The 23554-nt window shown below is 38.6% G+C and overlaps 1 protein-coding gene across 4 annotated transcripts in view; it reads right to left on the bottom strand.

Annotated features, from left to right (window-relative positions):
* Nucleotides 1-9074: 9074 nt before the first annotated feature.
* LOC118157477 (solute carrier organic anion transporter family member 1C1-like) overlaps nucleotides 9075-23554 on the bottom strand; it is a 23257-nt gene continuing 8777 nt past the window's right edge. For all 4 annotated transcript variants that reach the window (XM_035311829.1, XM_035311837.1, XM_035311845.1 and 1 more), the window contains 9 exons: nucleotides 23217-23315; nucleotides 22147-22380; nucleotides 20848-21012; nucleotides 19182-19377; nucleotides 16636-16801; nucleotides 13675-13856; nucleotides 12211-12275; nucleotides 10830-10947; nucleotides 9075-10005 (listed from right to left, as the gene is read on the bottom strand). In XM_035311829.1, coding sequence (XP_035167720.1) covers nucleotides 9783-10005; nucleotides 10830-10947; nucleotides 12211-12275; nucleotides 13675-13856; nucleotides 16636-16801; nucleotides 19182-19377; nucleotides 20848-21012; nucleotides 22147-22380; nucleotides 23217-23315 — 1448 coding nt within the window. In that variant the 3' untranslated portion in view covers nucleotides 9075-9782. The remainder of the gene's footprint in view (nucleotides 10006-10829; nucleotides 10948-12210; nucleotides 12276-13674; nucleotides 13857-16635; nucleotides 16802-19181; nucleotides 19378-20847; nucleotides 21013-22146; nucleotides 22381-23216; nucleotides 23316-23554) is intronic.

Raw genomic sequence — 23554 nt, 5'->3', positions numbered from 1 at the left:
CTTTTAGGTAAGCATCTACATTTCAAGACACAGCTGAAATATGTAAAAGGAGTGGGGTTTTGAAAACCACCTGGTGCCATGAGTTTTGTCTGAATCAGCACAAAACATGAGAAAGGCTCATCCAACATGTAGTTGATAGTAACTTACGAATGTTAATCTAGTTTTATCTTGAGTAAGGATCTACATGAAATAAAATACTCCACACAGACATATGACACAACACAAAGACAAAGCCTAAGGTATCATTCTTTTTTCTTGGTGACAGATTAGGTATTGAGGCAACTCCATCCATGGTGAATAACCTCACTTACTTGACCAAACTGACAAGAAGGCTTGAGGTTTTCTGTTGAAACAGTGTTAAAGACCAGCTTTTTTATTTTATCTAAGAATTTATAAAATGGCTTTCTTCGTAAAATGTCTGTCATACATTTTATCCATAGCAGCATATCATCAGAAGGTGACTTTAGATTTAAGCGTATGAGTTGTCATTACTATTAAAATTCTTGGACTTCAAAAAAATCTATTAATTTAATGTACCAGTGTGAAATATTCTGGAGTACTGTGAAAATACAAAGGACACTCCATGGGGCTAGGTATGCCTGCAGTGAGTGCCCTGTTGGACTAGAGTCACAGACCTGACCAAGGATGGACCACTGATATGTTCTACTCACTTTAAGGACAAATGTCTCATATGAAGTTGGATTTCTTGAGTCTTTCAAAAAGTGAATGTCAAGTTCTTTGCTACAATCATCTGATATCTTAACAGTTGCTAAATATTCTTCAAAGATACTTGTTAGTGGTCAGTAATAGCTCAAGCTAGTTTTCTTAGTGCACCTTCTTCTGCATGCTTTCTGGAATTCCTTACTTTTACCCACTAAGTACCTGCAAGTATTTACTTGCAAAAGCTCCTTAGTTTCTAATTATTCATACTATTCTTTTCCTTCTTCTTGAAAACAGGTTTTGAAAGAGTTCAATAGCTGACTCATTTATGAATCATCATTAATTTCAGCCCACTAGTCTTTTTTTAATCCTCATTTGAATACATGGGATTTAAAGTTGTTTGTTGTTTTCATTGTTTTCGGGAATGCATTGGCTGATATGAAGCATTATGGAAAGTAAAAAATGCTTTTGCCTTCCAGGTCTCATAACTGACCTTATTCCAAACTTTTTTTCCTGTGTAAATTCAGCACCTGTCTTAGGACAGGTGATACGATGATGTCGCTATCACATTTCAGCTAGTTCTTAATGTAATCCAAACATTAGCAGGATTAGAAGATCTGCCATTGGATGAGCTGTCATTATCTTCATATTGATGACTCTACTTAATGAGGTATCAACTTTGCTAGCTTACAATCAATTTTGACTTGCAATAAATGCCAACTTACATTTCATTGGAAAGCAACAGCAGCCAATACATTGAGCAGCTAGAGTCCAGTTGTTCCTTAAAAGCTTCATTAAGACTGAAGGTTTCATCAACTGTATGACTGAAAAACAAAACTGCCTTAGCGGCAGGTACTTATGAATAGGTGGATAGGCAAACATTAAAGATCAGAACGTGAATTTATCAAATCAATGTACTACCTAAATTACTTTATCTCCTGTTGAAAACAGTTATGATAATACAGTGCAGAGAGTAGATGCAGGAAATCTTTGAAAGGCAGCAGCTGGTAAGGATTATTTTGTAATTTGAATTAAGGAGTAAAAAAGAAAATAGATTGGAATACAAAAAATGAGATTGATTACAGTAACCAGAGTAAATTGTCTAATCCGATTTCTGACAATAACAAAGAAAATCTACAAACCATCTGGCCCAGTTGATCCAAAAGGTGACCTCTAGGTAGGCACTGTATGCAGGGCCAGGAGGATTTGTTTTGGTGCATGAGTGCAATACTGCATTGTGCAATTTCTAGTTGAAGAGACAATTGGGTTAAAGGAGTTACTCTCCCAGTTGCAGAAATTATTCTCTAACAGCTATTATATTACTGTCCTGGTTTTAGTTAGGATAGAGTTAATTTTCCTCCTAGTAGCTGGTAGGGCGCTATGTTTTGGATTTAGCATAAGAATAATGTTGATAACACACTGATGTTTTAATTGTTGCAGAGCAGTGCTTACACTAAGCCAAGGACTTCTCAGCTTCTCGCTCTGTCCTGCCAGCAGGCAGGCTGAGGGTGCAGCAGGAGCTGGGAGGGGACAGACCCAGGACAGCTGACCCAAACTGGCCAAAGGGGTATTCCATACCATATGGTGTCATGCTAAACCGTATATAGGGGTGGCTAGCCGGGGTGGAGGAGCTGGCTGCTTGGGGATAGGCTGGGCATTAGTCAGTGGGTGGTGAGCAATTGCAATGGGCATCACTTGTTTTGTACATATTATTATTATTTTCTGTCCTAGTAAACTGTCTCTGTCTCAACCCACAGGCTTCAGTTTTTCTCTCCCCCATCCCAGAGAGGAAGGTGGGAGGGCCTAGGCGGGCACGTGGCCCTTGAGGAACAGTGTCCTCCATGCATGGCCAAGAGAGCACGTCTTCAGGGCTGCTGGGTGGCAGGTGGGCGGCGGCGGCTGGGATCTGGGATCTGGGACATCTGCATTCAAGTACTTGCTCTCTTATAGACTTATTTCTTGGGTCAAGAAATACAGGCTTAAGAATGACAGATAAAAAACATTTTCTAAAGCACTTATAAGTGCTTATGAATCAAATTTATAAGCAAAACTTCTAAACACATACTTTTCTCTTTCAGATTACTTTATAACATCCAGTGGATTCAAGCTCCAAAATGCCTCACTTTCAGAAATTAAACTGAGAACCATGTAAGCAAGTGTTTTAAAAATTCCATTTGAATGACCATCAGTATAAGTACAAGAAAGGAAGCGCTTCAGAAAATAGTTTCTATTCTAAAAGGATGTAGCTCCAAAAAAAATGTAATGTTTTGTTCTTCATTAATAAATTGGTAACATTCATTATCTTCAAAGGGGTTGAACCTGTCTGGGTTCAAACATTTCCTGATTTTATTTTATTCTTTAAGTAACATGCTGTTCAGGGTGCCCAGTACTCGATTTATTGGAGCACTAACAGCTTTAAACTCAAAATCAGTTACATTGCCTAAAATAAGGAACCCAAAAATGGAACTCTTTCATTAAATTCATTATCATCTTTTGAATATGCAGATCAATGCTTTTAGGCATTGATCAAATATGTCTTCACAGTCTCTTAAAGCCATATTTAATCAATTTTTCACTTCACTTGCAATTTTATTCATGTGCTGACGTGTTCCTCTTTCCAAGCCAGGTATCCCAATGAGCCATTCTCCAACTGATATAATATAATTGGCTATGGTAATCTTGTATGATTCATACCTTTTGCTGGCTATAAAGATTAAAAATCTATATAGAAGTCTACCTGTTACATTTATGGTGATTTTCTCACCCATGCACCTGCAGCTTTAAAAGAAAAGTTGAAGCAATTGATAGATAAAACCCAGGACATACCTTTCAGGCCTATCAGGTCACTTCATCATTATCATTACTATAACTTGTTATTAGTACTGGAGTAATATTTCAGGTTCCCTTGGTCTTATCAGGTCAGGTCAGGACTTGAGCACAAACTTTATGAAAATATATATTGCTAATATATGTTGCCCCTGTTCTAGTCTGAGGAGAGACCAGGGTTTTCTATCTCTCTTGGTAAGGGAATTCCTTCAGAGCTGGACATGGCTCACCCTGAGTCTATGCTCCAAATGGCCACACAGATAAAACCATCTCAAATCATGACACATAGTGGTGGAAGGGAGGCTGCTGCTCTGCCAGGAGCAGCCCACAGGATGTGGGGAAGAGGAGTAGCAGCCTCAGCAGCACAGCTGGCAGAGCTCTGCTCACCCACGGCTCACTATGAGCCTAGGTAGGGCCACCTTGAGCTGGGACATCAGGCAGCAATGTCTCTGTGCAAGCCAGACAAACTAGCAACACACTTCTGTTAGCAGGGACATGACCTGAGGGTCTCAGAAAGTCAGACCACCAGTGGCTGCAAGGAACTAGACATAGCTCTCTGCCAAAGGGCTGCATATGGACCCTCCATAAGGGAGCTCAACAACCATGTCTGACGGTGCACTGAGGCACCTAGAAGCAGGGTGTTCTTGGAGGACACTTTCTGGTGTCATCTGAGTCTGCATTGCTAACTTTCCTCTGGAAATGCCTTTTGAGCTACAAGAGTGGCAGAATTCACTAGACATATAAGAAATCCAATCTGAGACCTAGTATAATAATAATTTTGGAGATATGAACTAAAATATAGTATTAGCATCCCACCGATGAGATGATAACACAATAAATATGCACTCAAATAAGATGACGCACATAACAGGAAAAACACTCATTCATTTCTGCAGCGATATGTCCTACTGAGAAACATGAAACCCTTTTCATGTTTTCTTACCTGATGATTTTAGAGGAGAAGATAATGTTGCATTTTTATATAAATGCCTTTATAGTGCAACACAGCTGAAGAGATGAATTATTTAGATATGACAGACACTGACTCAGAATATCTCTGGTTTAAGATGAAAAAACTGTTACAATAGTTTTCGAAATACTTCTCAGATTCTCTGCATTACATAAGTTTTATTCTGACAAAACCTAGGTTTCCTCTAGAATAGTTTGGGTCCACTGTATTTTTTTATAATAACTTTTGTAAGGCCTCTCTTAATTTTTTTCCACAGATCTACTGAAATCTTTTGCTTTGCATGGATGACTGCAAGGCTGTACAGGCATTCCAGCTGGGAAGCAGCAGCTGATGACTGGGGAGCAGCTGGGACTGACCTCCTGGGCTCCCTATGGTGGCTTGGACAAGTGTTGGTGGAGCGAACACTTGTTCTCTCTTCTGCTCAGGGACGACTCAAGATACTGTGCTCAACAGGTGACTCAGGCAGGAACTCTAGTAGCACTGGACATGGGTGAGTGGCTGTATAAAAAGCTCCTAACTCTCAGCTTCAACCTTACAGGATTGCCAGTCTTTCCAGTCTTCCTTTGTTCCACCTATGCCAGTGCAAGTCCACCCCTGCTGCAAGCAGCTCATCCCACAGAGGAGGGATAAGTCCCAGGAACTGAATCAGGACTGTAAGTGCAGTGAGACCATGGTGGTCTCATAGTAGACCAGATTCACTATATGTGTGACACACAGCCTGTACAAACCCACAAAATAACTCCACCGTGCTGCACGTGGTCATGCCATGGATGTCATGCCCAGATTTTGCTTGATCCTTAAGAATCCTGACTGCACAATAGAGGAGCTGTATCCTGGTTTTCTTAAACAGAGATGGTGACAGAGACAGTCTTTAGACCTAAGCTAAGGGTCCCCACCTCCTGCGGGGTGCTGCTGGTGCATTAGGGAGGACTTAGGTTCAAGGGTCCAGACAGGCCATAATGTATATCTGGTCAAAGAGGTGGACAAACACCTTCTTAGGACACACCCAGCATACTAGAATATTTTCTGTCTCCCATTCTTCCCACGGCCACCCTCTCAACACCATGGCCATGCACAAAAGAATCACTTACCTTCTCTAAAAAACAACTTCTCTGGCCTTACAGACCACTTTAATATTGGGGCAACTCTTTTGAGTTTGCTCAGTCTCAAAATCCAGATGTATTTGTAGCAGGATTTTTTTATTTTTATTTTTATTTTTCTTCTTGGTTGAGTTGAACTGTGGTTGAATTACACTTCAGTAGCACAGAATAGAAGTATGAATTAATTAGGAAGTAATATATGTATGTAATACCGGAGAAAATAACTTGTGTGTTTCAGATCTGTATTAACACTTTCAGCTAGAAAGAACTTTGCCCATATTCCACACCAGAAGTAGGCAAAATAACAATATATTCCACAGTGAAAAAAAAAATGGTAGACTAAATCTAATGTTATTTTTCTGCTATTTTTGTTAAAATATTTCAAATGCTTTAAATTTATTTTGACAGCTTGAAGTATTTTCTCTTTATTCTGTGACAGCTAGTACTCTAGTCCCAATTTATTTTCGTGCCAGGATAGACAGGTCTGGTTGAAAATGGGGACACAAAACCCGTTGGAGTGTTTGGTCTTTGTAGAGTATATGATCCTAATGCATACAGAAAAGTGTGGATTTATGGCTGCTAGTTTGTTGTGTTTTTTTTTTTTTTTTCTTTCTCTGATAAATAACTAAAAAAAATATGATAAAAACAAGTAGTCATAGGTTATTATGTCTTCTTCATTATATGACTAAAAGTAAGGAAATGCCAAATATAAACTGCACTGTCTTCTGGGATAAGGCACTACCTTCCATAGCTATTCTGACAGAAGGACTTTGATAATGCCAGTAAAGGGCTTTACAGTCAACTCAAACAAGAGTTGGGTAAACAAAGCTCATGCCCTTAAACCTTCCAGTCTGATAAAAAATTACTGGTTCTGTTATTTCTTCATTGATTTCAGCAAAACTACCATGATAAGTCACCCACCCAGCTGCCTATAATAGACACTAAACTACTTGATTTGTGTTATTTACTCAAAAGCATGCCTGATTGGGTGTAGCTGTAAATTTAAATGCCTCCAGCATAGCTTTCTTGTTTAACATTTTATCTTACTGCCTTAAAGAACAATGGTTCCTCTTTCTTCTTAGAGAACACCAGGGAGAATTTGTCAGCAATAAGGGTAACTTGTGCAGACATCAATCAGTCTTTAACAAAGTAATTAATTGAGAAGAGACTTACATGGCATGAAATCACATCTGACCAAGCTTGAGGGCACTCAGCAATGAAGAGGTGAGTGTACCAGGCCACACAGAGGTACGTCCACCCAGCTCAGTGACAGCTTTGAGTGTGCATCCACAGTCACATCTGCAACATTTCCTTCAGATATTGTGGGTATGTTCAAAGTGGATTAAGCACCTGGCAGACAATAAAGGCTTGACCTCAGAAGACAAGCTTCAGCCTTGCCCCTTTATTGGCTTTTTCTACTGAATAGTCAGTCAGTGAAGTTCCTCACTTTGGAGTTTTCCGTAAGTACACGTCAGGTGTTTAATTCTTAGTATGTCTGCCAGGAAACATTCAACTCAAGACCATGACATACAGCGGGGGAAAGGTATCCATGAGCTGAGTGTTACAAAGAGGAGAGGAACTAGTCTTCATGGCTATAGCTTCCATATGCAGGACTGGAGTAATTTCTGCTCAGTTTAATGGGACTATTCCTATACTTCGTGTTAAGTGTTTTTACTGTGTCACAGGCAAAAAAATGGTCCACATTCACCCTCTCTTGAGCTTGCCCAGTGTATTAGTTTTTTGAAGATGCCATTTGATGTTTAAGCCAGTGATTTGAAACTCAGAGCCCCAGGCTTCATCTGACTGTGCAATAAAAAATGTGAGATGGGAAAACACAATGAGAATCGCAACTGCTGACCCAATGCTAGCTAGAGCGTCAGGGATTTAAGAGAAGAAATGCTGATGTGAGTAGGCATGAAAAACTAAGAAAAGTGGTGAAAATCAAACGATAGAAATTCAGCAAAAATGAAGGACCAGACCATTGCTTGGCACGACAGAGGCCAATTGCATGTTGAAGAACAAACCTTTCCCTGAAGAAACTTCTATCTGTTCTTCACAGTAAAGTGACACAGTGGCACATAAAAAACAATGCATGTTGGAAAGGTTGGCAAGTGTTATAGACTGAGAGTTGGGTGTATACAGAGACAGAGGTTCAATTAATATTACAAATGGTAGTGTTTATACTATCATTGATTTGTTATGAGAAATTATGTTGTCTTATCAGAAAAAAAATCTCTGCATCAAGCTGCAGCTGGGGTAAATATCTAGACATGAATCATTGGATCTGACCAGAATCTCATTTCTAGTCTGACATCAATTATCAACGCACTCTTGCTAAAACATTTCCTCCTGGGAAAATCAAGCAATTGGTGCAAAAGATGTTTTCATTAAAAAAAAAAAAAAAAAAAAAAAAAGCTTTAATATAAAAACAGTGTACAGAAATAAATATTGAGACAACAGAAGTAAAAGGGAGATGATGTTAGCATGAGTCACCTGACTGAATCTATATGCCTAGAGCAGATCAAGAGTATTTCTAGAACTGTCAATATATTTGTTCAACATTAAAACATTCTTTGCAGTAGGAGATACACCATTATTTTCTCTTCATAAAAATTTCTGGGGTTTCTGGAACTTAGATTTTTCTTTATTTATTTCCAGACCTAGACACAGTGTTGGTATCATCTGTACTAGAGAGATTTTCATTCGTGTTCTCTTATAACAAACTCTCCTTCCTCATTTCTTCTGGTAGTTTGTAATCAGAGTTATGATAATAAAATATGCAATGTCTAAATATCCTGGCCATTGTCTTTAAGCAATAAAATGCATATAACTTCAACCCCAAAGCTAGGATCTGAAGAACTTGCTTTCAGTGAGTACCACATCAACCCTTCCCCCATTCACATGTGTGCACTTAAATGGGGCTAGTGGTAGAAATTAGAAGTTGAGAAGAACATTTCATCTGTAGAGTCCCTTTCTTCAGTCCTCTGCTCTGTTGTTTTCTCAAATAAGGCGTGGGTAGAGTTTCTTTATATTTGTGCAGTGCTCCCTTCCATGTCCCAAGAAAACTGAAGATTAGGGAAGGAAGCTTGTTTCCTAGTTTTAAGCTTGTACACAGGACTTCAGGGAGCAGAGACACACCCTTTAAAAAAGAAACTAAAATGGCTGTGATGATGGAGACACAACCGACTTACAACTTCTTATCAAGGCATATTTGCTCCGATTGTGAAGCTATGCCATGAGGACTTCTAATGAAATATCACATGCTAAGATTTTTTAGACACTGTTTTTTACAGTAATCACTGTTGGAAGCATCCTTTATTACAGATTCTCTCTAGACTAGTCTGTTCATGGAAAGCTGTGAATTTGCAAGCTTTCAGCACTTTATTTCAAGGCTAGCTGGCAGTTCCACGGAACACGGAAGGAAATCTATATACATCTGGTATACATGCAGTAACCATAAAAAAAATACCCTTACATGCAAACACACATACACACACAAACAAACAAATTGAAGAAACTTAACTTTAACACCTATCCATTTATTGCATCAGTTCAGAGTATGTTTAACTCAACACTGAAATGTACTGCAAAATTAATGTACTACTTTCTTTTGCTTGCAATCCAGTTTGATTGTTTAATGTGTTCAAACCAAACCCTGGAGTCATTGTGCAGTTCTTGTTCAGATGCTCCCTGGCAGCCATGGGGCTCCCACCTGAGCATGGGCAATTGGACCAAGTCTGTAACAAGGAGCACTAACCATGAACTGCACAGCAAAGGCCATCAGAACAACTGGTCAGGTGTAACCTGATTAGCCATGTAGAGCCATAGCACTAAATGCAGAGCAAGAGGACTTGAAATACAGATATATATATATATTTAAAAAAGGAATATAAGATTATTGAGGATTTCTTCTTTTTAATTTTTCAATTATAATCAAACTTATTATACTGGAAAACTTCTGGTCAGTCCTATGGGCTATCTAGAAGAGGACTGAGAGTGCAAAGTTGGAGAATTCCCCCAGATTTTGAAAACATTTTCACTCTATTTTTTCAGATGAGGACAGTATGAGAATAAAGTAAATCAGCAAATCAGCTTAAAGGCCAAAGTTTCAAGGATATTTTTTGAACCTCCAAATGTAAACCAGCTGTTGAAGTCAGTAATTAGACTCAGTTGTGCTTAGAAAAACTGAAGCATAGGCAGAGTTAGGGAGAGGCCTTGTTTCCTTATCACATGTAAGTTTCTTCACTCTCCTCTGAAGTTTGTGCACCAGGAAGAATTTCTTTTTTGTTCACTGTAGCTGGTTCTTTGCTGGTTGGTCTTTCTGCATTTTTAGTATCTGTCATCTCCTTGCCATCTGGTTTGAAGCGTCTCATTATTAAAACAAAAAGCACTATGTATAATAGAGAGCATCCTGCCCGTAGTCCAGCAATGAGGCCAAGATAGACATTTCTTAAAAAAATAAATAAATAAATAAATAAAAATTGCCAAAATACATTTATGTTAATAATACTTGCCACTTCTGAGTGATACCAAACACATTTAGGAAAAAACATTTATTCTCAGCCATGTCTCTTTCCACATTTTGGGAAAAAAACAAAAACAAAACAAAACAAAACAACAACAAACAAAACAAAACAAAACAAAACAAACATGATTTTCAGCCCCAGGCAGTCCCTAATCTGGTCTATACTCCTAGCAGAAATGTAGCAGAGATGTTTGCTCTCTGAAGAGTTCTCCCATTCAGCAGATGGTTACATTTTAGTGTAGGAACAGGAGGAACAGTGCAGGCTGGGGCATTCTCTGCTGTCCCAGCCTCCCTCCAGCCCCTAAAGGGAAGCATGCAGTTCTCCTGCATTTAGTGCACCAGCAGCTGTTTGGGTTGCCTCTTCAAGTGGATTTTGTGAGGTGTTTTATACATTAGGAAACAGAAATGAGGGATGAGGAAGAGCATTCTCAGTATTATGCTTACTCTACAGTCGTTTGGTCTCCCACAAAGCCAGAGCATTGCAGAATTATACAGTGAACTAATGGTCCATTAAGGGAACTAATACTAGTGATGTAAGGGAGTGCACAGCAATGCCATGTGTTAGATTTGACCAAAAGTATGTGGCTTATTTGATTTATTAAGGATTAGTCAAAATATAGAGTTATGGTGCTTTAGGATCATAATCTGTTTATTGACAATTCTTATGTGCAAAATATACTTTGGTATTTGCTGGTCAAACTGCCTCAAAAGCCAATTTCCCAATCCCTTACTGAAGATTTTACCTTACCTGAATGCTTTTGTGTCATACACTCTGCAAGACCCAGATCCCCCGCAGCTTTTTGTCCCCCATTTCAAGCAGGTCTCATCTATCAAGGCACCAAAGTAAATAGGAGCTGGAAGTCCTCCTGCAAAGAAAATCTTATTACATGATCTCAAACATGCAGATCATAGAGTTTAATGTCATAGTAAAGAAATTAGGAAATTAATCTCAGGGTTTCTGAATTATGGCTGCATAAAATGGGACAAAAATCCTGCACTGGCTCTGAGATCACAAGACCTGTGAAATTTTTTAAGCAAATACCCAAAGGGTAGGTTGAACAGATGGAAGATTATATGGGTGGGGGGAAATGTTAGTAGTTCCATTTTAATTATATTTTTATTACAATTATAACTGCTGTTGTTTAAAGAAATAATACAATCAAATTTTCAGTCCTTGGTATGGAATTACATGTCATGATACATGAATATCATAAATACATAAACTAATGTATCTATTCAGGTATTATACTGCAGTTTGCAAGTAAAAAATGACTAGCTTAGTGCAAAGGGCTCAAATTAAGCTTATGATCAAAACCAAGTATGTTATTACATTATTAAGTGTGTTACTTATGTAGTACTGAAAGAATCATTTTAGACAGTTATAACGCTTTAATATAATCAGCAAGCTTTCACGTGTAACATGTGACTTTGTTATGAAAACTTTTTCGTAAGATCATAAGATTGATCTTCTGCAGCATTCAGCAAAAATGTGATATTAGGAGAGAGATACAAGTGACTACTTGGGTTTGTCTGCATGGGGAAGTTTTCAAAAGTCATCAAGAAAGTGAAGATAAGGCAAGGTTTGCTAGAGGCGTGGCAGACTATATCTCTGAAATCTGTGAGGATTATTTATGTTAGCTAAACACAACAAAGAAAATAATAGAGTACATGATAGCTGTAAGTGAAAAATGGTCAACCAAAGGGAGCATGGGTGTTAAGGATATCTGGACTAATCATGCTCAGGTAGATGTGTCCAAAAAAGAAGGAAAGTAAGAAGAAAGAAAAAAAGAATGTATAATGCACTTTCCTTTCCCTGACTGATTCCTTCACGGCATAGAAAAAAAATATATATTAGTAATAGTAATATAGTAATTACTATAGTACTATAGTACTATAATACTATAGTAATTACTATATTACTATAGTACTATAGTACTATAGTAATATAGTAATTACATACTAGGTAATTACATACCAGGAAACATGTAGCAAGTTCCTCCAAACATTTTGAAATGCATTTTCTGCTTGCAAATAACATTCCTCAAAATTTTCTTTTGTTCTCATTTGGAACAGCTAACTTGGGTCTATCTTATTGCCTACTTGAATGACACAAGGAAATGAAGTTTTACCTAGTACTCTACCACCTAAAGTTTCAATCCCAACAGCAAAGGATTTCAGGTCTGGTGAAACAGATCTAAAAAGGAGAAAAATATAATATATTGTTTTGATGTTTTGGGGAAGCAGTAGAACAATATAGCTACAGTGATTGCCATGCTGTGAATATCTGCACGTGCTCCACTGCAAGAGTAATGTGGCTAACCTAGCATATCTTATTCAACAGTAGTTAAAAGCATTCACCAAAGTTAGAGATCATGTGTTGAGCCTCATGTCGATTTCAGTGGATGAACTCCCATTGAAATAGATGGGAGTATTTACAGAAACTTCTCTTGAACCAAAGGAGAGCAAATTGCAAAGGTTTTGGGGAGAGGATGCACAGGAAAATTGAGTCGAACCAACTATAAATAGATAGTTTATGTCCAGAAGTTAAGCTCCAGAAGGCAGTCGTTGCTTTAGAGGGGCTGTACCACTCAATGGTGAAGGTGCAGTCCTTGCTGGCTACATGTAGATAAAATCCATCTCTGTTTCTAGCATTTTACAGGACAACAAACTTGAGTCACCTGGATGTAAAAGCACCTCATTCCTACCAGTGGAGACAGAGACTGTGTCCATCAGATGAACTAAAACAATTTACAAAAAGCAGCAGAAAGTATGGAGCTGGCACAGGAGCAGGCATGTGGCTTGCTATGGCCAGCCTGTTTCCCCAGCTGGGGCTTACACTGCATCAGTATATCATCTTTTCAATATTAACATTAATGGCTTCTTACTATACACAGTATTCTGGAAACTTCCCCAGCAAAGTTACCCTTGTCCATAATCCAGGTAAGGAGTAAGAATGTCTACATCAAGAAATACTGCAGAATAATCAGCAGCTTAGGACAAAGAGTTAATTAGTCATGTGCACTGAATACTGATGATTGCAATTCACCCATGAGTATGACTTGAAAGAAACTTTTGTATGAAAGGCAGAGAACATTTTCTTTTTTTCTGAGAGTAAAATAGCAGTGCTGCTTTACAATTGAAGGAATAAAAATAAAAAATGATTGCTGCTGAAATAGTTCTGTTTGTACCAGATTGAAATAAAATGGGAGGCTTCTCACAACACACAAAACATTCTGAGGCAACAAAACTTAACAAAGGTGAATGTTTTTCTCTTGAGTAATATGAACAGTATAGTCACCTTGGACATGGCTTAGCATCACACTTACTTCAAGTTCATTGCTCTGTTAAACACATCCCTGTCACTGGAAGTGAAATGTACTGTTTGCAGTCAATGTAAGGCTTACCCACTCCATCACCAAAGTATCTATTCAACCTTAAATTGGAATTAAGTGATAGGTTTCAGAGAACAGCTAAAGACACACAGCCCCAGTTTGGTCAGCATACCATTCCTCACAATAGGAATCAAATGGTAGCACCATATTCTGTTTTTCTTTCCCCAAGCTTTATGGTCAAGGTAAGGTAAAGTATTTCACCTAAACATAATCATGTATGTAGGAGTGCCTCCTAAGGCTAAAATAAATGCACATGCAGTCTGTAATGCTAAAAAATAGGGAAATGCTTTGGTACAGTTCTCTCTTTGGCATTGTCCCAAAACTGCAGAAGAATTGCCAAGCCCATGTCCTTGTCCTTCCACACAGCTGCAATTGTGAAACACCTGAAAGGAGAAGATGGGAAAAAAAACTAATCAGAATTTAGCGACTCAAAACTATTTTAGTATCTATATTTTTTACTCTCCATAACAGGCAGACTGTTGTTTATGCTGAAAGAACCTCCCTAATATTCTCTGCAGACTGATGGCCGAGTTCATTGGTATGCTCCAGCGACACCGCGCTGCTCCAAAGACACAAAGCAACTGTGATTCTAATTTCATCCATGCAGTTGCTAGGACTGAAGTCATGCTATGTAAGCTAAAGATGGGTGAAGGCTATAAAATTCAGGTGTGAATTGCTATCCAGCCATTCTGCTCAGGGATCCAATGAAGAACATAAGTAAAATTAAAATTGTACAGGTACAGACTCAATTATGCAGTCATGGATATCTGTTCTCCCCCTTTATTCCACTCTCATGAGTCCCCACCTGGAGTACAGCTTTCAGCTCTGGGGCCCCCCGCACAAGAAGGACATGGATATATTGGAGTGAGTCCAGAGAAGGACCATAAGGCTGATCAGAGGGCTGGAACACCTCTCCTATGAAGATATGTTGAGAGTTTTGGGTTTGTTCAGCCTGGAGAAGAGAAGACTCTGGGGAGACCTTATAGAGGCCTTCCAGTGCTTAAAGGGGGCCTACAGGAAAGCAGGAGAGGGCCTCTCTTTCAGGGAACGTAGTGACAGGAGAAGGGGCAATGGCTTTAAACTAAAGGAAGGTAGATTTAGATTAGATACAAGAAAGAAATTCCTCACTCAGAGTCTGATGAGGCACTGGCACAGGCTGCCCAGAGAAGCTGTGGATGCCACATCCCTAGAATTGTTCAAGGCCAGGCTGGATGGGGCTTTGCGCAACCTGATCTAGTGGGAGGTGTCCCTGCCCATGGCAGGGGGGTTGGAGGTCTTTAACCTCCCTTCCAACACAAGCCATTCTATGATCTATATCATCATGTATCCAAAACAGCATTTGATGCTGGATTGAGTGTGGGCTCTTTCATGGTTTTTGAAGTTAGCAGGAGGCATGGGTTAGAAAGCCAGTTCCCCTGAAAGGAATGAAGCAAAAGGATATGGCTATGGATATGAGCCTGAAAATGTTGCCTATTTCAGTGTTGTTAAGACAATTCTGCTCCTGGCAGAAGACATGGCCATTTGCACCAATTAATATGACAATTTTTTATTTTTTATTTTTTTTCATTGCTATAGGGCCTCGCTTAAGGGCTGCTTTTTAGCATATACAGCATGCTTAATTTACTGCAGTTTGGCACTTAGGCTCAGAGTAGGATTCTGTTATAAATTAAGTATTTGTTTAGATATTGTTCCTGTCCATAAATTTCATACCTGACGACCTGAGGTTGGTTTCTATGTATTTTTTCTTCCAATGTAAAAACTTCTTCAAGTTTGCTGGTGTAGCATAAGGAGACTTTATTTCAGCTACCTGGATATAGTAAGCATTCATCTTCAGCAAGGGCCAAGGCTAACCTAGTCAGCTGTTCACTGGAGCAGGCCAGGACCTTTCATATGATCTGTTAACACTGCTCAGCTTTTAGAGTCATAAACTGCAGCCAAAAAGTAGTAACAAGCAATTATAAGAGCCGCAAAACTCTAAATGAAGCAGATCATCTGTCCATACCGTGGCAATTTAATTGGTACTTACATTAATATACATACATGCCATGTCTTTCCATTGCAATCTGCTTAAGGGCAAACCGTTTTATAAGGCTTTGGCCCTACCATATCCAAACCCAGCTGGGGTAGCAGTAGTAATCAAGTCCCAGCTGCTTTTTATGCCTCCAACAAGCAGTCCCAATGGGGCCTCTCTACTTTACATCAGGCACAACAAACTGCTCTGTACTCTTGATCTGAGCCAAACCAGCCAGTTTGGCTAAGAGTGAACTAAATATTGCTCATACATGAGCAATATGTTCCTCTAATAGATCTCTGGGTCTGTTGTGCTCTTGAGATAGATCATATGGCTATGGCCTATTGACTGAAATTAAAATGATGGTACCTTACTTAAAAGCAATTTAACAAAAGGTGAGCACAGACATTTAAGAGTTGGAAAAAGCTAATCCCATCTCTTGCAACAGCCTGGACTTCAAATGTCTGGCTGAGCACCTCGAGACTTCTGCAAACCTACTGTTTCTGTTGGTCTTGCCAAAACAGGATTTTTAGGAGTGCTGGAAATCTCTTTGATAGTGATGCACTGAAAAAAATAGCCAAATGTAAAAATAATGGGTCTCTTGACTGTACAATTTAGAGTTATGATCTTCTTTCCTGAGCTACAACATTTCAGGAAAGCAGGAAATTCCAGCATGGTTTATACAAGTTTGTGAAACCAGCAAGCACAGTTTTATGCAGGTCTGCCTCAAATGAGTTGACACTAGAGAACTTTGCTGGTGTAGTGACCAGACCAGTAAAAGTCTGGTCTAAAGTAATCCCCTCTTAGCTGTGTTGTATCTACACAGTAAGAGAGATACTGAGAAACTAAAAGCCAAAATTATGGTCATCTTGCTGAGAATATATATATCTATATTAACTTAAATAAAAATAAAAACATTAAGAAATGTAAGTCAAGAGTCTGTTTCATGTCTTTTCTGAGTAGCTCACTTACCTCACCACAACAATTCCTTTAAAAATCCAACATGCAACCTTGCACTCACTCAGTTTCTACTACAAGGTTAAATAGTACAGAATGGACAACTGTTTTTATAGGATTTCTTAATCATAAAGTCAAAAAATAATGGATTGAGAAATCTGGTTATCTGTATAATCATTTGTCTATACATTCACCATATTCTTTCCTGTCCCGGTTGATGATTTACATCCCGCAAAACAGGCCGTCATGTAAGTGATCCCATTGTCCCCACATACAGGATCCCACTGATCCACCTCACAGCTGCAATCAGCATTGCAACTGGCCATGAAGCTGTTTTTGGGGGAGAAAAGTTGTTTCATTCTGGAGGAAAACAGAAAGAAATAAAATAATTATTTAGTAGAATTAAATATTCTAAGAAAACATCAGGGAGTAAGCAGGAAAAATGAGTACAAAGTGAAGCAATCGACAAGGACAGATATCTGCTACCATCTAGAAAACTGAAACTGTAGTATGGAGGCAAAGTTAGTTTAAGATAAACCAAAGTTCTCTTGATATTTTTCATCATCCAATAACATTTTGCTGGATTGTTGCTGAAAAGGTATGGAACTTGAAAACTAAGTATTTTTGACTGGAAGTGAATAGCTGATATTACTTTTTCATTTGAAAGTTATTCCCAAGGATAAGAAAATCATATCTAAAATCTCTTATCACTTGTATCATAGAATCATTAGGGTTGGAAAAGATCATCTGGTCCAACCAACACCCTACTATCAATGTCACCCACTAAACCATGTAGACTGGCCTTGCTTTCCCCTAGCAGTAGAGTTCATACCATACTAGAAGTGACAAAACAAAACTACATAAAAATACAGCAGCAAGATATCCTTGATAGTTGTTCACTGAGTCAGAGCTGGCTAGTGGCAATGAAAGTTGCATGAGTCTGAGTGGGAAGTGCTGCTTCCACATCAGCTCTGTCTGTGTTCAGCAACAGCCCTGCACCTGGATCAGGCTTGAACACATTTTCTTACCAGATTTAATTTCTTGTGGTAGCATATCACGGACTTCTGTATCATCCACCTTTATTAACATTTCTGTGAGAAACATCAAACTCAGGCCCCAGGGAGCTAAACTAAGTGGATGACAACTAGAAATGAGAATGCAAAAAGTGGCCAGAAGTTCTGAGGGCATGGTAGCAGAGCTCAATTTTCAGAAAGTGTTAGGAACCCAGTGTCCACAAATCACCCCTTCTTTGAAATGATTCTCTATTTAAAGTGTTGAAAAATTGCCTTTTCTTCCTCCCTGCCAATGCAAAACATATCTCAGGTGGTCCACATTTCTCTTAAGTCCTTTAGAAAGGAAAATAATTGTGTATTTTTTAAAATTGGTAAAGAGGTATGTAACTCACTTAACCAGAACAATCATGTCACATGCCACTATCAGTTCACCTGGGGAATCTGTAATTGCTCTTTCAGTATTCACTGCCTTGATGTTTCTGTTTATTCTTTAACTCACTCTGCAGCATCAGACGATGTGCTCAACCGCAGCTATCTCCACTGGATAAACCTCTGACATCTTTTATGTAACTATCCTTAGAGCTGACCTCGGTTTCAGGTTTGTCAAGACACCTAGGTATTTTCTTGAACATAGGCTTAGTTTAAAAAAACACAGGCCTGAGTTTCTGTCTGAATTGAAAATCTAGCAAGCCCTGCTGGATTTGGTTTAATCCTTTGAAATCCCATTGAAATTTGTTGGACCTGCCTGAGCTAAATTTAAACAGTAATCAATTGTGGCAAGCTGCTGGGGTCAGCAAAATATTCATCAGGATGCATGGCCACAATCCAGGTAAGGGAAGGGAAAACATTTCTGTGGGCAGCACACCATCCTGCCATAACGATTTTCTACTTCTCAGCTGAGAAGATGGACACAGGCAGGTTGGCAGCTCCAGGTACCAAGAGAGGTTGGAAACTGAATAACTGTGCAGATCGGTAAATACTGATCTAGAGGATGATCCCTTCTAGAGGCAAAGCTATTGGGTATTGGGGGGGGGGGGGGGGGGGTGGCTTTGGTGAAGCCACTTTCCACACTTTTTTTTAGCTCCTACTCCCTATTTTGTAGCAGAAGACCAACTTTAAATTAAAGTTTTGAAATAGACTATAAAAATTCAATTGCATCTTAATTAGAAATCTGCCAGCATTCAAGGGTATATTGACAATATCTTGCAATAAACACTTTAGAAAAAGAAACATCCAGTTTAAATGAGAATTGAAAAAGAAAATCAGGATATTCTTCATATCCCCAGCACTAGGTATCATTTCATCCTAACATTTCTATTTCAGCACAAAGGATTTTCGTGTATCACCTGCAAAGGAGCAATAAAGTGATATAATCACAGTAGCTCCGCTACAGTTGAAATCACACTGACTGACAAAAGCAGGTGACGTAATACACTTCAATTTCAATGAAAATTAATTCTTTCAAACAGACTATATATATGTGGATATATTTTATGCAAGAGTGAGTAGTAATATGCTACAGTAAATCAACATTAAGGCCATGTATAATCCAAATTCAAATGTTTCCTAGGTTAGAAGGTTTGTAGTCTAGATTGGTTTGGATTGCAAAACCAGATTAGATTATGAGAGTAGAGGAAAACTACTAAGTGTGTGTACCATGTTCTGCATGAGGCAGGTAACAATAATGGAACAAAACATGACCAACACAAACCCAAGAGAATACAAACCCAGAGTAGGGCACTGTCAGACCAGCCAGCTGGAGCACCTCACAACTGCATGTAAAGTACAACAGGTTTAACAGATATGCTACTATAAAGGAGATGCATGCAAACTTTGTTATTCCAGTTATGTCAAGTTTGAATTTCTTGATCAGATAACCTCCTAGAAACATCCCCAGGATTGTGATAGGCAACAGTATTACACCTGTAAATAAAAAGTAACAGAAAGATGTTAACTGCTGTCACTTGGATAGACCCTTTTTAGAATAAGTATCAGGTAGTAGTAGTTCCAAAAACATCAGATACTGACTATTTTTTGGACAGATCCTTTGAGGTTCTAAGAATTTTTATAACATGTAAACAGTTTAACTTTTTTCTTCATTTTCTTTTGAATTTTAAAAGCACAGTGTTTTTTTGTTTTTGTTTAGTTTTTGTTTATTTATTTATTTTAATCCATTACATTATGGCTTTTAAAAATTATTCCCTTGGAATTTCCTACCTTTCTATTACACTGTTGTTTGTGCGCATACTGATGTAAGAAAATCTAAACAGGTGCCTGGTTGAAAATGGAGTAAATAATATGAATATCTTAGCTTATGGGTATTTCTTCATCTAAATTAAAGCATTACACTTCCTGACAGTTACCCAAAAAATCTCCAAAACAGAACATGAAAGAAATCTCTGGTTTTGCATCATGTTCCATTTTGCTCTGAGAGTGAATCATGGAAAGCTTTGCATTTAGAGTTAATCAATTCAGCACTTCACAAACTCCAGTTCCAATACTTACATGCCAAGCAGAGAGTTTTTGAAAGGTTTTGTTGTGAGGGGTTTATTTTCACTCAGTGTTTTTTCGGTTGGTTTGTTGGTTGGTCTGTCATGCATTTTTTTTTGTAAAATGTAATCCAAAACAAGACATGAAAAATAAAATTCTTCCCCCTTTTGTATCTGACCCACAGCAAAGAAAATTGCCTTCAGATTCAAGTAATGTAATACAAGTTCTGTGATGTCCTCAGATACCCCAGTATCTTGCCAGGTTATGAGATCATATTAATCCATCACTTTAAGATTAATATCATTTCTGCATTTTTAAATTTTTATTTTATTTTATTTTATTTTATTTTTTTTTAGAACACTATAAAGAACTTATTTTTGAGGGAACCAGCAAACAGAAGAGGAGTTTTGAGCTGAATGAAATGACCTGGAATTTTACAGTTTGGTTCCTCGTTGCATATAAAATTTATATTTGTAATGAAAACTCAAGAGTGTTTATACAAAGGTTTTATTCTGAAAAAGAAAATCAGAAGTGTCATTAGAAATTTTCTAAATTATACATTTTTTTTTCTTTTAGTTGATATTTAATTTCAGTTTTTGTAGGTTTTTTTGTTTCCAAGAGCGCACATGTTCATAAACCCAAACTCATTCTTTTGAAAAAGCTTCAGCCAAAAAAAAAAATCTATCCAGTTCTAATAATCCTCTAGCTGACTAAACTAGGTAGATGAGTAATATTAGCTCTAAAATTAACATCCAGTTTCAAAACGTAGGAGAAAATTAATAAATTTCTATGTACTTTTTGCTCACTATAAAAGTTCAAAGAAGGTCCTCCTAAAAGGGATACAAAATAGCTAAGAAAACTTCCTTTTTAATATTGGAATTTAAAGTAAGGACAGGTACCTACCAACTAGAAAGATTGCTCTCGCCACTGATACATTAAATTGCTGCTCCATAAACTTTGTCTCATAGGTTATCAACCCAACAAGAGAATTGTACTGCAGAATGGTGAGGAACACATAGACCAGGAAAACTGGATTTCCAAACAGCTTCTTCAAAGTTGGTAGGAAATCTGTAATGGAGAGGTATATGCTGTACACCCTGCTAAACACAGAGAAGAGGTATTTTTGGAATCCTATAGATAATAAAACTAACTTTAATTTAATTAGTGTCTGTCTTGAAGGTTATAATTCTATGCCTGTCAAAACATATGCTTGCTCAAGTGAGAGTTTTCCCCATTGCCAGCACATGACTTACAGAATTATTACTGTATGATGCAGCAAGGCAAGGTGGATGCAGGACTGGGAATCAGAAATTCTAGATTATCTTGTGTGTGACAGGACTATTCACCATTGGCTTGCAAGGCTGAAAACCAATACCTGTACAGGATAGCTTCCCTAGAGGAACATTAAGACTCCCTATTATATACCAGGTGAAAAGGTTGTTGCCTAAAAGCAGGAGCCTCCACAAATTGTATGAGAGCCCCCTAAGCAGGTATAGAGTTTTCTGTATTCAGAAAAAGGGAGTACCTGGCTCAGCCAAAGGCAAGAACCTTTCCATCTTACCACGGGTACACTTGCCTAAAAGATCACACATCAGAGCACTTCTCTGGGAAGTGCATTACCACCAAATGAATGCACATGTATGCATACCTACAAATAAACCCTCTGGGGACTGAGTACAGCAATGTGTAGTTGGGACTGGCTTTGCCTGTACTAGGTTAACTCAGCATCACTGAGATCATACATCGGAGCCATGGATTTAGTGAGAACTCTTCAGCTGATAATACTTAGCCACTTGTTTCCCTCACATATTTTGGTCACAGGAAAACAGTAACCTGCCAGCTGTGGATTGCTCATTAATGAAGGATGAAATGTTTTTTCCCCCTTTCCTTCTAATGATTATAGCTGTTTGACTGCTACTGTGTTGAAATGAGAAAATGCTCAATGCAACAGCATGACCTTTTCCAGATGTCGGACATAAAAACAGCTTTAAACTGTGACTGAAACACACCTTTAGCAATTAATATTAATAACATTAATAATTAATATTGCTAATAATATAACAAATGAGAGAGAGCATTTGTGTCCATTATTTGCATTGCAGAAACTTGCATTTTGCGGAGGATTGTGCAAACTCATACTCGGTTCAAAATGAACCTCTGAGAGAGAATTCTCATGCTAACATTTGGGCAATAATCTTTCACCTTTTACTGCCTCAGAGAACTTCAACTGTGGCTGAACTGAGGGGTCCATTTTACAGGGATCTTGAGCAGGCAGATGAGTCATCTTCAGATTTTGCTCCTCTCCTTCTTTCAGTAAGGAATAAGGCAGAAACCAAAAAGGCAATGAAGCAATGAAGTTGACTGCTCCACAGATAAGCAATCCAAGCCACCAGGCACCAACCCAACGGGTATCTTTGGGATTTATGCTAATGGCATCTATAAAACAGACAGGAAAAGAGATCAGATATCATGCAGAGCAATTAAATTGTCTATATGCATCCTTATATGTATTATTTAAACACCTGAACAGAGGTATTTATGTTTCACATGAAGAATTGAAATGCAGCCTGTGTCAAATCAGTCCCAGGATGTCAAGCATAAGACATGCCATTGTCTCCATCTGGACCCTTGGTGGCATTTCTGTGCTGCAATCTTCCAGCACTTTCTGTGGGGACAAGTGACAGCAAGAGACTCCTTCACCACTGGACGAGAACCTCCCTTTCTCAATCTCCTCCTTCTTTCCTTTTTCTTCCATTCCCCAATTTAATAGATTTTCCTTGATGTTACTCAGATTTTGCCTGGGATTAGAGACAGGAGAGTGAAGGAAGGAAATGAAAAGAAGGGAATGAAGTGAAGAAGTGAAGATGGAAATGAGGTTTCATCAGAATCTTTGTTGCATGCTTTTTAGGAGAATGTATTTTTTGCCATCAAAAATGCCATGAGCAAAGTCCTTCCACTGTTCTCCTAATGTGGGACAACATTTCATTTGCTCACTTGTTCTTAGTTGTGCAGCAAGGGTGTAGAAAGGGCATGTGCCAGCATAAAAGAGGCCCAAAATGTTTCTGCAGTGACGGCGGGGGCTTAAAGCAAGATCTATTGCAGTCACACTACAGCACTGCAGATACTACAAAATAACTGCAGATACTACTAGAAATAACATCAGATTTTGAGTAGGAAAGCCCTCTGGAGGCCCTCCCTTTTTGGAGCAGTAAACTGGGAGTGTGCTTCCTAGCATGCAGGTTCCTACATACATTTGATGCACTGACTCTTACCGATATCCGCAATGCCAATATCGACCCAGAGACTGGCACAGAAAGATCCAAGCAGGAAGCCCAGGGTTGGTCCAAACATCCCTGATGACCTCACCAGGCCTGCAACAGAAGGGAGCAACACAGGAGAGTGAAGAGCATGCTGGGCAGATGTGGACACCTGCTCCTGGGGAGGGGAGGGGAGGGGAGGGGAGGTCAGAAGAGGATGTTATTTCTAGTAGTATCTGCAGTTATTTTGTAGTATCTGCAGTGCTGTAGTGTGACTGCAATAGATCTTGCTTTAAGCCCCCGCCCTCACTGCAGAAACATTTTGGGCCTCTTTTATGCTGGCACATGCCCTT

The sequence above is a fragment of the Oxyura jamaicensis genome, chromosome 1 (assembly GCF_011077185.1).
Source record: "Oxyura jamaicensis isolate SHBP4307 breed ruddy duck chromosome 1, BPBGC_Ojam_1.0, whole genome shotgun sequence".
Lineage (NCBI taxonomy): Eukaryota > Metazoa > Chordata > Aves > Anseriformes > Anatidae > Oxyura > Oxyura jamaicensis.
Note: the sequence above shows the minus strand (reverse complement) of the source record. Positions and strands in the feature narration are given on the sequence as shown.